Below are 17,167 nucleotides of genomic sequence, written 5' to 3'. Positions count from 1 at the left end.
TGTCAGCAGTTATTACATTGTGAGAATAAAAATAATCAGTTGCCTTGTCTTTAGAGCATAGTAGAAATTTTTCTCAGTTATAAGAAATTGCTATTGGTAAAAGAGAGATAGAATATCACACCGGCAAGGGGAAACTATCAGAACTTTCCCATGGCTAAAACGAAAATGTATAGTTTAATGATGATAATAATGATGATAATATGAATCCTTATATGATAGTCAGTTGTTTTGCAGGGCCGTTGCAAAACTATAAACACATCACTATTTTTTATAAAAACATAGTTTATACTACAACAAAAACCATTAAAAAAAAGTCCATCAACACGTTTAACTTTTTATTAAGAATTTTTATTATTTTTCTAGTTATTTAGTTTTATAGTCTATTGAATTTCAGCATAAGAAAGTGCAAGTTTCAAGTGATCACAAAATAACGCCACACCTTTTTTCCATACAAAGTACCAGCTCGAATTTTTTATGTGCAAGAAAAAGCATAGCTCCCTCTATAAATGTGTCATGATGTTTGATAGTAATCGAAGAAAATTCTTTTTCGTTTCATAAATATTTCGGTTGACTTTGTTACTATTTTTTGGCGAACTTAATTTTATTAAAAGCAACTAACAAATATGTATATGTTAGTCATTTTTCCTCTATTAACAAATATTAACAGTTTGAATACTTTTACTAAAACTTTATTTGCTACTTCTCTCCTTTCAGAATGCGAAAGATGCAAAATAAGCACAAAAAGGTTAAACCTCAACAAATTCTGCAAAAGGGATTACGGTAAGTAGTTCTAAATAGAATTATGCATTCGGATGGCTCAAAATACGAAACTTTTTTTTTATGCTAGCCTCTAAATTTGTCCTAAAGCCAAAAAAACTTACTATTTAAGAGTGGATGGCATGCAAGAGATTTCTAAATCAGGTTTAAGCCTTTGCCGTATAATAACGTGTGGGAGACGTGATTATGCGTCCGTGCCTAAAATGAGAACCTCGTATCAGACACACGAGGACGAAAGAGTTTCTTTATATAATATTTGATCTTTCAAAGCGTAGTTTGGGGCAAATAACTTATTATAACACGTTTGTTTATACGTTTGGAATGTAGAAATATAGGGCACTTTTGGGAACCGAGTAGTTTGGTAGCGATCCCTTGAAGATTCAGATGTTTTTAAAGCCTTTAATTCAGAAATTTCATAAGAACTGGTAATACAGCATACCACTTCGGAGGAAAAATAAAAATCTAAAAACCTCCGAAAATAGACATCTGAACCATCCTAATCTTACAGAATAAGCTGTTAGGCTGACGTAACTGGGGTAACGAATCGGTTTGTTTACGAAAAACTAAGACTTTGTTTGTGATATACGAAAAAAGTCAATGAAGTGACGCATTGCCGTATAAACAACGACTGATTTGACGGGTGTGTAAGTCCATGTGAAATAATCGTGCAGAATTCGGCCACCAAATTCCCTGTGACGAGGCAAATGATGTTCCCCTCACAATTCTTTTTTTTTCATCATAGTTATTGGCCAAACCTTGTAAAGCTATCACCCTGACGAACTTACTAGTGCAGGAATTTTTTTGGTGTGCATAAATTTCTTTGCAATGATACTAAAGAGAGTTTAAAAAAATGGTTAATAAATTTAAAGCAGTACTCTCAAAAAACAGATATACTATACTCGTACATACTTTAGGTATATCTGGATTAGTGCTGATTTCTTTGGAGCACTTACGTGAACTTTAGATACAATGAGTACAAGCGCATAGGTACTTTGAATGAACACAACAACGCTAGGTTGTTCAATAAGTTTTGCAGTTCGATAAGAAAAACACAATTTTTTGGTTTGAAATACACTTTATTATTCAGACTGTAGAGTCCTTGATCATTAATTCACTTGTTCCAATGAGATTCCATTTTATGAATTCCACCCCTGAAGTGAGAATCTGGAAGGGCTGCTAAATACGCTTCCACAGCTGTTATGGCCTCATCATTTGGTGAAAAACGCCTTTCATGCATGAATTTGTTTAGGTCTGGAAACAGATGGAAGTCGCTAGGAGCCAAATCTCGTGGATATAGTGGATACTCCAACCATACGAACTTTAGTTCATGGATTTTAGCCATTGTCAAAATGCTTGGTGAAAACTAAGTTTTTTCTTTTGCAAACTGGGTACTTTTTCACGAATTTTTTTGCTTCAGCTGTTCCAAAAGGTTACAATAATATTTAGAATTCATTGTTTTATCGGTTTCCAAATCCACAAACAAAATTTCTTTCGCATCCTTCCGCACTGTCTTGAGCGATTTCTGGGCATGAACTCGTTTCGGAGCCAAACGATCAGGTTCACACCACTCTTTAGGCTCTTGTTTGGATTTAGGTTCATGTTGATAAAGCCAAGTTTCATCCATAGTGATGAATTGACGCACGAATGCCCGTCGGAAGTTAAACTGATTGGCAGGAGTTTTAAATTCATTACAACTTCTATATAATTGCTAAAAAACATTCTAGACATTCATTCATTATCGCTAATTAATAGCATAAAAATTAGTTAGAAAAATCACTAACATTCTCTTTTTTACGAAATTCATAATTTTTCTCGTCCAGCAATAATGGCGAAAGTGATTGGACGCGAAGCGAGCACCGAAGTAACGAGCAGCAGCGAACAATACACCAAAGAAAATCAGCAAATGGATCCCGACGACGAAGCGGAGGCAATGGAGTCCGATTCGGTCGAAACGGTCAAATACGATATACAAATACAGGCGATCTTCAAGCGTACCCCACTCGAATACGCAACAACGAATACAATCCTAAAACGGGGTCCTTTGACCTGGATCATACCCATTAAGAATCTTGAGTGTCGTTGTCCCAGAATCAAAATGAATCGGTAAGTGAGATGAAGAAAGTAAAGCAAGTTAATGAACAAAGCAAATTTTAATTATTTAAAAATAAAATTATGTTTGTAGTGAAATTCATTTTATTCGAAAAAATCACATTTTAATTAATTAAAAATGAAATATTTTTTTTATGTAATTAAGTTTGTTCGAAAAAAGCACATTTTAATTATTTAAAATAAAATAAAATGAAATTTATTTCATTCGAACAAAGCAAAATTAAATTTAATTATTTAAAAATAAAATTATTTTTTTTAGTGAAATTCATTTTATTCGAACATAGGAAATTTAATTATTTAAAAATATTTTTTTATGAAATTCAATTCATCCGAACAAAAGAAATTTTAATTATTTAAAATTGGAAAATTCGGAAATTCATTTTATTCACACAAAGCAAATTTTAATTATTTAAAAATAAAAATTTTTTTTTTCTGTTGATGAAATTATTTTGTTTCAACAAAGCAAAGGTTAATTATTTAAAAATAAAGTTATTTTTTATGTATTGATAAAGTTATTTTTTAAATATTAAATATTTAAAATAAAATAAAATGGAGTTCATTTCATTCGAACAAAGCAAATTTTAACTATTTAAAAATAGTTATTTTTTATTTAATTCATTATTTTATTTAAAAATAAAAATATTTTTTTTTTATGGAAACTCATTTTATTCAAACAAAGCAAATGTTAAGTTAGGTTAGGTTGAAGCGGTTGTCCTGTGGGACACACTCAGGCTCATAGCCCATTGTGATGCTGCGTGGGGAGCTTATCCCTATCTCTCCTAAAACCAGTGTAGGTTTTTCAAAAATTTTTAAATATCTCTGATTTCTGTAGAACTGAGATCTTCCAACTCATTAAAAAATTGTTTACCCAGAATAGTAAACCTGCGTCTGGATAGAGCAGAACGGTGGCACAGTAGGTGCGAGATTGTCTCTTCCTCGTCCTCATCTAGACAACTTCTACAGAAGTCATGTGTTTGCACACCCATCCTTTGGGCGTGTCTACCTATTAGGCAGCGCCCCGTTATGACTGAGATCAATGTGCTAGACTGTGTTTATTTTGGCTTAACAGAGATTCTGTGCGTTTAGCATTTAGAGTCGGCCACAGTTGACGGGCGATTTTGCAGGTGGCTTCATTACGCCATCTTACGTTTGCTATCTTTAAATTTTCTTCAAGGATGAGTAGCTTACATGTTTGTAAGGGTATCCCTATGTCGTTATCTATGTACTCATCAGTCAATTTAGTGCCGAGTTTCAGTAGTTCATCGGCTTTACAGTTACACTCAATGTCGCAATGGCCAGGAACCCATGTTGCCTTTAGGTATTTCATGGCTACCTTGGAGGTTGTCGACTGTTTTGTGAGGGATTTTATTGCCGCTTGGCTATCAATGAAAATGTAAATATCATCTCCGGATATCGCATCATACTGTATCAGTGTTGCGGCTTTTATTACTGCCATCAGTTCAGCCTGAAAGACACTACAGTAGTCGGGGGAGCCGAAAACTGAGGGAGATCCCCAGATGTTCGGAATATACACCTCCGCGCCCGCCCTGCCGTCGAGTTTTGAGCCATCTGTGTATACATGGATGGACTCGCCCTGTCTCACATCGTCCCGTTTCCACTCTGCCCTTGAGGGTAGGAGGGTCGTAAATGATGTAATGGCAAGTATAGGTGGGAGTTCATAGTCCACCAGTCCGGGAAGCCCAAAAGTGCCAGCCAAGATTTTACCATGATCATAGTCTGTGTTTGGCCACTTATTTAGAGTATTCAGCCTTATTGCTGCACTGCATGCGTTATATATTGCCTGCAGATCTACCGGAAGGAAGTTTAATGTCGGATATAATGCTTTCGATGGTGTGATTGACATGGCGCCAGTTATCAGAACAGATGCTAGTCTTAGAACCTTGTGAAGTTTTTTGATGTTCACACCCTTCTGAAGGGCATCCCACTATATTACAATACCATAGTAGAGAATTGGCCTGATCACTGCTGTGTAGAGCCAATGTATCATTCTGGGTTCCAATCCCCATTTCTTCCCAGTAAGCCTTCCGCAGGAGTATATTGCGGTCATAGCTTTGCGTGCTCTGTCTGCGACTGTGAGCCCACATTTTGGCTTCCTATCTAGTACAAGTCCTGGATATTTTGCCCTTTCTGTTACTCTAAGTGGTTTCCCTCCTAGGAATATTTGTTGAAGGGCAGGTGTTTTGTGTTTCCTACTAAACAGTATCAGATCCGTTTTTTCTGGATTTACTTCAAATCCTCGGCTTTTACACCAAAGTCATAGTCTATTGAGGGATCTTTGTTGGAGATCACTTAATGTTGCAAGGTGTTTCCCCGAGATTGCTATTACAACATCATCGGCACATGATATTATTTCACTTCCCATTTTTTCAAGTTCTTGTAGAAGATTATTGACAGTTAGGTTTCACAGAAGTGGAGATATAACCCCACCTTGGGGTGTACCCCTGATCGGAAATTTGTTAATGGATGTGTCACCCAAATTTGCGCTTATCGTTCGCCCACTTAGCATTCGTTTTATAAAAGAGACTAGTGTACTGCTTACTCTCATTTCCGTTAGCAAAGTGGTAATTGCTTCCGGATATATATTATTGTAGGCACCCTCGATGTCTCGAAAGGCAAATGTTAATTATTTAAAAATATTTTCATTATGTAAATAATTTTATTTTTGAACAAAAGAAATGTTAATTATTTAAAAATATTTTTTTTTATGAAATTCATTTTATTCGAGAAAAAAATGAATTTTAATTATTTAAAAATGTGTTTTTTTTTTTATGAAATTGATTTTTTTCGAAGAAAGCAAATTTTAATTATTTAAAAATCATTTTTGTTTTTTTTATGACATTCATTTTATTCGAACAAAGCAAATTTTAATTAAATACTTAAAAATATTTTTTTTATGTTATTAATTTTATTTGAACAAAATAAATTTTAATTATATAAAAATATTTTTTTTTTATTCAAGCAGAGAAAATGTTAATTATAATATTTAAAAAAATATAAATATTTTTTTTTTGTTAAATTCATTTTATTCTCATTAATAGCTCCTATCTGATACTGGGCAAAGATTCGGAATCGCCACCCGGCTATCTGGGCATTGGGCCGCGTTCCATTGTGATCGAGTGGAAGGATGAATGGTATCGACGTATGAAACGCTTCCAGCGACGTGCGCGAACGTGTCAGTAAATGAAATAAAAATAAAGAAGCACTCACACTTCCATACATGCACACGCATAATTTTAATGTATTTGTATTTATAATAATAATTTGAAATAATTCTTAAGGCTTAACTACTTAAATGCATTCAAAGTCGAACAAGCGCACTAAAACATACAAACACACACACACATAAATATACTTACCAACATAAATACGTAATCGTATGCGATTGAATGAAACTGATAATTTTTCGCTGTGTAAAAACTGAATATTTTTATGGTACTTAAGTTTTAATTTTGCATATAAAAGTGGCAAAAGCAACGACGTGCGCTATTCTTAAATTAATTTTTTTTACGCATTAATTTTCGCATTTATTTATTTGTATTCCTATTTTTTAGTTTTTCGCTTACACTTATTTAGTTTTAATTAAAAAGAGAGAAAAATGTAATGAATTTCGAAAATATATGTAAAGCTGAAAATTTGTGAAATATTAGGGCAGCTCCATATTCAGTGCATCCTCTTGACATTTGCAAATTATGTTGTACATTTAGTTATTGTGTGCCATGGCGATTGCAAATTTCATTTTCTCTATTTAGAAAATTGTTTAAGTAATATTTATGTGTAATTGATTGATAGAAAGAAAAATTTTTGCTCTGAAATTTCACGAAAACGTATTTTTATTTACCAAAGTATTCATAATAAAAATTTTACGAGAAGCAGTTCGAAGCAAAAATATTAATGTTTAATGCAAAACGAATTAAAGCTGCCCTTAAAAAATTATACGAATAATAAAAATAGCTTTTATTATGACACGAAAAAAACAATGGAGCATGCAAAAGTATCAGAAATTATAATATAAGGCAATTTTTCCCCCCAACCTGTTTTCTGCTTTGTATTTTATTTTTATTTGAATTAATTTGCTAACAATGAACTCTCGCTAAGGCCAGTTATTTTTCAACCAAAGAAGTGAAATATATTAATATTTTCATGGTTAAAAGATGTTTAGAGGTGTACTACCTAGCAGACCGTTATTGGGCTCTGAGCAAATTTGACAGATATGCCGACGTCATTCGTTTTGTGTTTCACTAAGCTAAAGCTAAATTTTGTGAAACACAAAACGAATGACGTAGAATCCAAGGTTAGGTTAGGTTGGTATGGTTACCCAAGAAATGAGCACACTTGGATGAAGAAACACAGTTTCGACCTTTGTGATACCATTATGAAGGAGGTGAGGTGAAAGAGGAAAACTGATGGGATGCAGGGAGAGAGCGCGGAGAAGTGGTACTGGGATGGTTAGGAGGGTGGGTTTAGAGTATGTGGATTACGAACGATGACTGTGCTGCATTTGCGTCAACCGCTTTGTGCATCTGATGAAATAATCAGATTTTTAATGTCAACGCCAGCTATATCACCAGGCACAGCAAAGATGTAAGAGCCAAGGAGAAGGTGCTGAGATGATTCCACCTCATCCTCCATACATCCATCACAAAAAGGACTTGAAATAATTCCAAGTCTCACGGCATGCATTCCTCGCGAATAGTGACCTATGAGAAAACTCACGAGATTCGAGAGCTGATATTTTGTCAACCTCAGAAGCTCGCCCGAGCGCCGCCGGTCCACACGTGGCCAGAAGGATTTCGCGACCTTACAAGTTTGTGTAATTGCCCAATGCTCGCTGAGTTGGCGTCATGACCATCTTTCCAGGAGCAGACCGCAGGTAGTCAGGGGGATCCAAATGCTCTCCCTTCGCGGGGAAATCAGCTCACATGTCCCTTCTTTGGCCAGCTCATCCGCCTCACAGTTTCCCGCAATGTCGCTGTGACCAGGAACCCAGATAAGGTTTAGAAGTGAGGTCAGGCATTCCCTGACCAGTTTCGAATGCACCGTCACTGACTCGAGGGCCCTTACTGCCGTTTAGCTGTCGGAGTAAATATTTACTTTCCTGACTGTTAGTACGCATTTGAGCAGCCAATCGGCTGCCTCCTTGATTGCGCCTACCTCTGCCTGGAATACACTGCAGTGGCCCGGTAACCTGAATTTGAGTCTGATGGGGAGTTCCTCGCAAAAAACTCCTCCGCCAACATTTCCTTCCAACTTCGATCCATCCATGAATAAGTTCACCAGACCCTGTCCCCAAGTGTAGCCCCCCGTCCACTCTTCCCTTGATGGAATATGAGTGGAGAAGGTTCCGTTTGGACTAAGCGAGGGTATACACTGATCCGTTGACAGGGGGGATGAACTCGAAGTTTCTAAGGATGCTTGAGTGTCCATAAGTGAGGTTGAACTTATAGCCCGAGTCCGTCAGTCTGATTGCGGTACGTGTTGCGGCAATTCTGCCTGCGTTTTCTACGGGTAACACATTTAAGATGGCGTTGAGCGCCAGAGTAGGAGTCATTCGAAGCACCACCCACTGATTCCAATGAGTGCCGACCTCTGAACTCTCTCCAGCTTCTTAACCAATGTCGTCCTCTTTAGTAAGTTCCACCAGACTATGACTCCATATAACAAGATAGGCTTTACAATAGTATTATATAGCCAAAAAACAACTCTAGGCGAAAGGCCCCATCTTTTGCCAATTGCGCCCTTGTACCCATACAAGGCGAATGTTGCCTTTCTCACTCTTTCCTCAATATTGGGCTTCCATGTAAGCTTGCTGTCAAGGATAATACCTCTAGGTACCTCACCTTGTCAGAAAGCATCAGAGGAACGCCCCCTAGTGAGAGAAGTTCAGCTCTGGGTATTTTATATTTTCTCGTTAATAGGACGAGCTCCGTCTTAAGAGTATTCACCGACAGGCCGCAATTCGTTGCCCATCTAACAACTGCGTTCAGATATCCCTGCTTCAAGTTGTACAGCGTATCCACAAGCACCCCTCAACATTTTTTTTCACCATACCAAACGAGCAAACCTGGTATCTATCATTCTTGTAATATTTTGTAAAAAAAAACATCTTTGGAACTCATCAAATCAAAAAGGTAGATATTTCTTATTTTGATTTATGGTCTGAAGGACCATTCATGACAATGCCACTTTTTTATTCACTTTGATGGAAAGGATTTGCTCATAACGAATTCCCCACAAGCCTCATAACGAATTCCCCACAAGCTTTGAAAGTTGACTATTTCCCCTGAGTTCTTCTCTGTGTTGTATTTTAATTTTAATTGAATTAATTTGTTCACATGGAACTCCTGATAAGATAAGGCCATTTGTTTCTCAATCAAATAAGTGAAATATTCTATACAAAAAATTCTTTTGGAACTTACGAAATCAAAAAGGTGAAATAATTTGGAACTTATGAAAAAAATCATTTGGCACTTATGAAGTCAAAAAGGTAGATATTTTTGATTTATGAATGATTTATTCTTAAGGAATTTCCCACAAAGCTTCTTTCTCCCTTGACTTCGTTTCGGTGTTGACTTTTAATTCCAATTGAACTAAGTAAATTGTATTAAATTGCTTACATGGAACTCCCGATAAGATAAGATCAGTTATTTTTCAATCAAAAAAGTGAAATATTCTGTACAAAAAAATCTTTTGGAACTTATGAAATGAAAAAAAGTAGATATTTTTGCGTGGAAATGCATACAAACTCGAATATTTATTTTAAAACTAATTTATATTCTTAACAGAAAAACGTTATTATAAAATATAAAATAAAAAATAATATTTTTTTTAATTAACGAAGCCCAAGAGAACAAAAGAGAATGAAAAAGTGAATATTTTTGAAAATGTATTCAAACCAAAAAAATAAAAAACAAAAAAAAATCATGGCCCAAAGCCGAATTAACATTAATGCATTTTTTGTATGTACTTGTATAATCTCTTTAAATGTCTGCAAGAGGATTTTATGCCATAAATTTTGCCATAACATAACTATTTGCTTAGACACTATTGCAGATCCTCCATATTTACACACACACACACACACTGTACACATAGCAAACCTAGAAAAGTGAAAACTTAGCTTATTTATGTACATACATACATAGTTGTGTGCGTATATTTAGTAGTAAATGTATGAAATAACAAATAGAACTGGAACAATAAACCATGCGCCAATAAATTACCTAAAATAAACGAGTTAAAAAAAAAGAACAAAAACAATAAATAACGACGCACATACCTATACATGCATATATATGCAAAATATATGACACCACTACACGCACACAAGCATTAATGCATACATACTTAAATGGCAACAACAATCAAATGTACGAAAAAGCAATAAATGTTTAACACACCGCACAATAAAAGTATTAAATATTGAAATTAACTTTATGTACTTAAATACAATATACATACATATACATATATAGAATACGAGTGAAAACAAATAAAACTAAAATAAAAAAAAAAATAATTATGTATAAATATTTAAAAATATTTTTAGCAAATAATTATAATATTATTATGTATAAGTGTGCATTTAAATTCAAAAACAAAAATCAAATAGAATAATAAACCTAAACAAATAAAACACACGAATATTGGCAATTCAATGCTAAATGCCAGGTACCAATAGTGAAAAGCCAATTTTCCCCCTTTTAATAAATGTTAACAAATAAATAATTTATTTAACGATGTAAGCGACTTAAAGCTAATCAAATTGAATAAAAAATAATAATACGTAATTTTGCTCAATTTAGTTTCCATTTATTTTTTTTTTCTTTCCTTTTTTATGAGTATTTAATTTTTGATGCAATAAAAAGTGTAATATTTACTAAATATATATATATATATTAATATATACATATATACATAAGTATGTCGCAGGTTGCACAGATCCAAAAAATGTTGATAAATAAGAATGTTAGAAAATAATGCTGCAGTTGAAATCGCTTTGAAGTATGGCCACTCTACTTATGCAACTACATACAAAAAAAAAAATTTTTTTGTAAATGTATGTGAGCAAATGGATGTTTCAATTTCGAAACTAAACTTGTAATGTTTTAATGTCCACAGCAAATAAATAAAACGAATAAATATTAATGATGTACAGTTGAAACGAGAAATGGTATTTTTAATCAGAAGTTTTTTTGGAAAAATTATTGTGAGTACAACTTAGAAACAATTAATTCAATGAAAGTATGGTCGCTCCAGGGCATGCCGTTACAATCGTGCATCTCTCAGACGATTTTCGAATGTATTTTATAAAAAATTTGCCGATTTTGAGGTAATCCATGAAGTGTAAGAAGCTAAGTGTCTCCTTCTTCCTTGAAGTGGCTCCTTCAATTTTTTGTGAAAGCTGTACTCACTGTAATATTGCCCAGTGATCGTTCTTCCTTTTTCTAAAAAACCCATGAGGATGACGCCGTTCGTATCTCAAAAACTCGTCGTCATGACCTTTCCAGCTGATGGGACTGACTGCGCCTTCTTCGAATCGGATCAGATTCACTGTTTCGAAGTTAACAGCCGCATCCGTTTGTAGTTGTCTGTCAGCAATGGCGGCACCCATCGGGCCGACAATTTTTTCATCTCCAACTTATCAAATTATAAAATATTAATTACCGCTCAGGTCGACACACCTATGGCCTCTGTTACTTCACGCAATTTCGTTCGTCGATCAACGAGAATCATGTCGTGGACTTTTTGAATGATTTCCTCGGTAACCACGTCTGCCGGTCGTGCTGGTCGCTCCTCATCAAAAACGATCGTTCGCCCACGCTTAAAATCGTTGAACCAGTATCTAACTGTGGTCATAGATGGCAAAGCGTCCCCACAGACAACAACTTTGCTTTTATCTCCTCGTATTTTTCCCCAACCAAAAACAAAAAGCAAATTACCGAACGGTACTACTCTTTTTCCATCCAGCGAAATTCACGAAACACGTTTTACTCGAATAGCTGCCAAATCCAGACTAACCTATCAACCAGTCTGCAATTTGTTTTGTCTTCGTTTGATAGATGGTAGCACACGGGTACTTATTGAGCCGCCCTAGTACTTTTATGGAAACTCTACAGTGATCGTTTTAGAGTTTCTCTTTTGCTTCGCTAAAAAGAAGCTTCTATACAAGTTTAGTAATCCAGTGTTAGACTATCTGCATATCTGTCTGATCTTGCGCTGTATCTATTTCCGAATCTACATTAGAACTAGCAATATTGGAGACCGCCCAAGCTGTGAAAAAGAAAACGGCACGAGTCCTGAAAGAGCTCAGCGAAGAAAACTAACAGCTCCGTCTCAAGCAATGCATGCTTCGCATAGAGCGTTGTCGGAAAGCGGGAGAGTTGCTTGAACTTCTGGATTAGCTCGTTTAGTGTTTTATTTATAAAAGCTAGTTGGGCCTGTTATCGCACACCAAAGTGAAAAATGGAAAAAGAACTTAATGCAAGATTGTAATTGTATAGACCTGTATGTGTCTGTGCGTGCACTCATGAGAGTGGATGTCGTTTCATGGCAGTCAGCGAGAGTGGCCTTACCTGAGTGAGGGGAAGAAGTTAGTTGATTACAGTGAATGGGTGTGAGCACATGGACGGCGAGTATAATATATTTGTAACTATTAAACGAATAAATAAACATTTTAAATACACGTATTTGTGCGACTCGTTATTGAGTACAGATAATATTATATAACAGGTGAGTTATTACAGTAATATTGAATGGAAATGATTTAAAACTGCTTCGTGGTCGATCTTTAGCTCCTGGGCGATGGTTCGACTTCTAACATGCCGGTCAAATTATTTCTGAGATTTTATCAATATTTTTTTTAACATCAAAAATGCCTGAACGAAATCCACGAAACATTGCGTGCAATTAGCTGTTACAATATCGCCATCATAAGCACCATTCACAATTTCAGCGGCATGGCTTGCATTTTCGCCTTTATCAAAGAAAAACTGTAAAATGTACCGAACTTTCTCTTTGTTGACTTCCATTGTTAACAAACTGCAACGCACAACTGAATGGAACAAACCAAAAACAGCAAAATAATTGTGAAATGTCACGTTGACAACGAGAATAAACTTTAAATTGTTTCATCGATACTTTACGGGATAGCGATCACTACAGCCAGCTACCGAGAAAGTAATGAATTTATTTTTCCCCAAAATAATATAATATATCATTAATTTACTGATATGGTAGGGAACAACAACGCGGCTAAAAAGCTTTAAAAAAACCAAAGGCAATATTATATTTATGAACATTTTTTTTTATTTATTTATTTTTTTTTTTGTGGGTGAGGTAAGGTTCAAAATGCCTTCGCACTTATAGAGACCGTTGTCTACTGGCGTTGTGTGGTGTGGCCACCTCCTCTCCTTCTGGGGAGACACCCTTCGCGGGACTGCTCTCTATATTACTCCGGGAAAGCCCAGAACGGCATCCATAAAGAACCAATTCTATTCACCCACGTCTGGGTCCACCATATTTGTAGCCAGCTTTCATGATATAGGCTCGTCTTTTTGTGTCTCTATCTGTGCGGCTTCACTTTGTTGCACTGTGTCGAGGTCAGTCTTTTTCCCCATAGTACGTCGTCGATGTATTTCTTCACCGCGTTCCAGCTGTCCTCGCATTCGAGCATTTTGCTACTTACGTTGCTCGGCGCGATGTCGCCAATCTGCTCCCTCAGAGCGTTTCTTTCGGCGAGGCATCTGTTAAAACAACGCTGTGTCCAGCGTCATCACTCAGCGCTTCGTAGTACATACTATATATGCACTTGGAGTCGGTTCATGCTTATGCGTATCTCCGGAAGTATTCGTGGCCCGAGAGAAGCTGAGTTAAGAAGTAGTTCACTTCCCCGAAGTTTCTTTGGACCCATTTGTCAATTGATGGAATAAGTTTCGCCGCCCATCTGCCAATCGGTTCAGTGTCCCATCGGCTTTCCCACCGCAGCATGGTTTGGTATCTCCGTTCTGAGAGGCTAGTGATGACGTGTTTCTTCTTGGAGTCCCACGCATCCGTTCGTTCCCGGACCATGAGGTCGACGGGTATCTGCTCGCTGATCACAAAAATTGTTGCGCCTGAGACAGTGCGGTTGACCTGAGGCAACTCTGAGTGCCGTTATTCGTTGCACAGCGTCATTTATAAACATTTTTACGCAATATAAGTGTATACTATTATAAGTATATATATATACTAAATATTTCAGGTCATATGTGTCTCTCGCATACTCAACCTATATCGCTGTCATAAACTACTATTACTTCCCTTATTATTCGCGTTTTATACCCTTGCGAAAATGCAAATACCTACATGAAAATAATTGAACACCGTTTTGCTCCAGGCATCATAGTGGCAATATCCCACCAGTTAATTACATATTATTTAATCTCCTTCGATATTGTATTGCCGTTGGAATATTCCGCACTATTTTACAATTAACCACGCGAGCCATCCCATACCCATTTGGCGTAGCTGAAAATGTTTATGAAATTGAAAATAATTCAAAGGCGGCTACATACATTAATCACAAGAAAGCTCAACAGCAGGAAAGAGAACTAGATGAATGCTGCCTGCCGCCATTTATAAGTACAAAAAACATGCAAAGGCAACAGAAATAAATGCATGGCAGCACCTGAAAATTGGCAATTTGGGGAACAATTTGTGTTGCACTTTTTAATTCAATAAACTCAGTTGCAATTGTTTTGGTAAATTGGGGAAATTTCTGCCAAAGCTGCAGTCATTTCGATAAGCCGACAAACCGACAAACTCTTATCTGGCATGTCCGCCGCCGGAGAACCCGAACGATCCGCAATGGTGTAAAGCACATCCGGTGCATCCGATTCCGCCAAACAGACGCAGTTGTGCATTAAAAACAATTACATAAGTACTCACGTGTACACAAATATGGGCAGGAGAAGGTATATACATACATATTTTTATTCTCGTTTTTTGCATTACGCACTTTCATGCATTTGTGCCGCCCAACTCTCTCGATTGCATAACGGCAATGAAATAAATCCATTTATTTGTTCATAATTTCCATAGCGACCACAACAATCGCCGTGCAAACAATGCTTTCGTGACAGGCATTGCGGCAGCAGCAGTAACAGCGGTAACAGCCGCCAAGCGAGCACCTGCAACAGCTGTCGCGCAATCCTTTCGATATACTCAGTCAGCAAGCCCATTCTAACAGAAATTCGACCAAATCTGCATCCGTTGTGGCTTTCATTACATTCATTGTCATGTGTTTTGTGTAACGTTTTTTAAGGTTTTGTAATTTCTGTGATTGCATTAATTTCGCGTTTATACTCGGGTTGCATGACAGAGTCGGCTTTGATGAGGGAGATGCAGGAGTGAGAATCCACCGGAGGGTACTTGTTACTGTATAGGCTTGTTCTTGTGCGTATTGGAAACGGAAGCGCGCAAACAGATAAATTTTCATTTGGTAATAATGTTTTTTTTTTTTTAATTTATTGTAATTTAATAAAAATTAAAAGAAGTTAAGGTAGTCGCAGTCACAATAATATTGCTTGGAAGTACGAATGGGTCTAGGGGCCAATAAAAAATCTCTATATTTTGTTTGTCAATCACTTTAGTTGTTTATTAACTGATATATCAATAACTAAAATATCGTTTGGGAGAAAAAATCCATTATTTTCTCGGTATCGATCAAACAATTTAAAGTTTATGTTTCTTGTCAAGGTGACATTTCACACTAAGGAAATTCTTTTGTTGTTTTTTGTTTGTTCCATTTAGTTGTGAGTTACAGGGTTTTAAAAATGGAAGTCAACAAAGAGAAAATTCGGTAAATTTTAAAATTTTTCTTTGATAAAGGCGAAAATGCAATCCAGGCCACTGAAATTGTGAATGATGTTTGTAGTGCCGATACTAGGTCTGTTCATGGAAAAATTAGCCAGTAACTTAATTTCCGAGAATTCTCTCTCAAAGAGAAAAATATCAAAACAAAAGTGCATGAACGCAAAACCAGTAAACATTTGCAAGTTTTACGAACAGCCATTAGAGGTGATATCGATAAATCAGCTGATTTGCTTTTTTTCTTTCGCCGTGTCCATGTGGCTGTCAGCCCAGAATGAAACAAGGCAATGATATCAACGAAGAAGAATGCGATTGACTCTTAGAATTCACGTCTTTTGCAAAACTTCTGTGAATATCCTGGTGGTGATTGTTTTAATTCTAATTTGATAATTAATGTGACTGCCAATGCTGATACAAATGAATAACCCGGTTATGTAATTCTGGCACATGTAAGGGTATAGCTCGCCTTATAAATCGAATGTATATTTTTGGCAAACGCAATTGTGCTAATATGACTGCTTGACAGAAAGTTGAGCGATTATCTTCAGATCAATGCTGTTCATTAGGGCTTAAGTTCCCAAAGGTAAATAATTGTTTCCAACCAAACACTTTGCAAAACAAATCGCTTTCTTCTGTGCTAAAGAAATTATTGTACCTAATGAAAGGAGTTCAGTAAACTTATATTAAATCACGGAAACCGGAAACTCAATAATATGCAACAGCAGCTACGGAAACGCTATTATATTCTCACATTTTATTTTCATCTTTGTGCTTTTAGCAGAGTCCTAAACCATTTGGGCGATGAACTTCTTAATTTGACATTTCCTTTTATATCAGTCTGCTTTATCTCTGTTCGCTTTCGGTGTCGTTTTATTTGCTATTTTAGGTGTTGCCGTACTGAGATGCAATATTGTGGAGGTTTTTTATTGTTTTAAAATATATATTTTAAAAATATTCAAGCGAAGCATCTTTACAAGAAGAAAGACAGTAACAAGTGTTTTATTTATACCGCTTAAAGAGTTGATTCTTCCTTTGCTTTCACTTTTCACCGAATCGAAACACTTATGAGGGAGAAAATATAAATCGTTATTTTTGACAGTTATTTTCTTAAGGGGGGAGCCTCATGTAGAAGTCTCAAAAAATCGATTTTTTTGTTTTTCGATAACTTGAAAATATAGTATCTTAGGAATATACTGTGAAATTTTCATCTCGAAATTCTCAATATTATAGCTTCTACAGCCCACTAACTAGGTAGAGAGCGGTCCGCGCGCTCCTGTACCTCAAACTTTGAACTCAATTATTTCGAAACGACTTTTTTAAAAACTGCTCCTGTTGTAACTCAAAAAGTTATCGACCGATTTGTTTGAAATTTGGTGAGGCCTTTTTGTATGTTACTACCGGAAGGATGAAC

At 36.0% G+C, this 17,167-nt stretch overlaps 1 protein-coding gene across 1 annotated transcript in view; it reads left to right on the top strand.

Annotated features, from left to right (window-relative positions):
- Positions 1–6,626, top strand: part of LOC129238098 (netrin-A-like) — a 137,052-nt gene extending 130,426 nt beyond the window's left edge. Inside the window, exons 5-7 of the mRNA XM_054873137.1 lie at positions 715–780; positions 2,598–2,880; positions 5,946–6,626. Coding sequence (XP_054729112.1) covers positions 715–780; positions 2,598–2,880; positions 5,946–6,087 — 491 coding nt within the window. The 3' untranslated portion in view covers positions 6,088–6,626. The remainder of the gene's footprint in view (positions 1–714; positions 781–2,597; positions 2,881–5,945) is intronic.
- The last annotated feature ends 10,541 nt before the right edge of the window (positions 6,627–17,167 follow it).

The sequence above is a fragment of the Anastrepha obliqua genome, chromosome 2 (assembly GCF_027943255.1).
Source record: "Anastrepha obliqua isolate idAnaObli1 chromosome 2, idAnaObli1_1.0, whole genome shotgun sequence".
Lineage (NCBI taxonomy): Eukaryota > Metazoa > Arthropoda > Insecta > Diptera > Tephritidae > Anastrepha > Anastrepha obliqua.
Note: the sequence above shows the minus strand (reverse complement) of the source record. Positions and strands in the feature narration are given on the sequence as shown.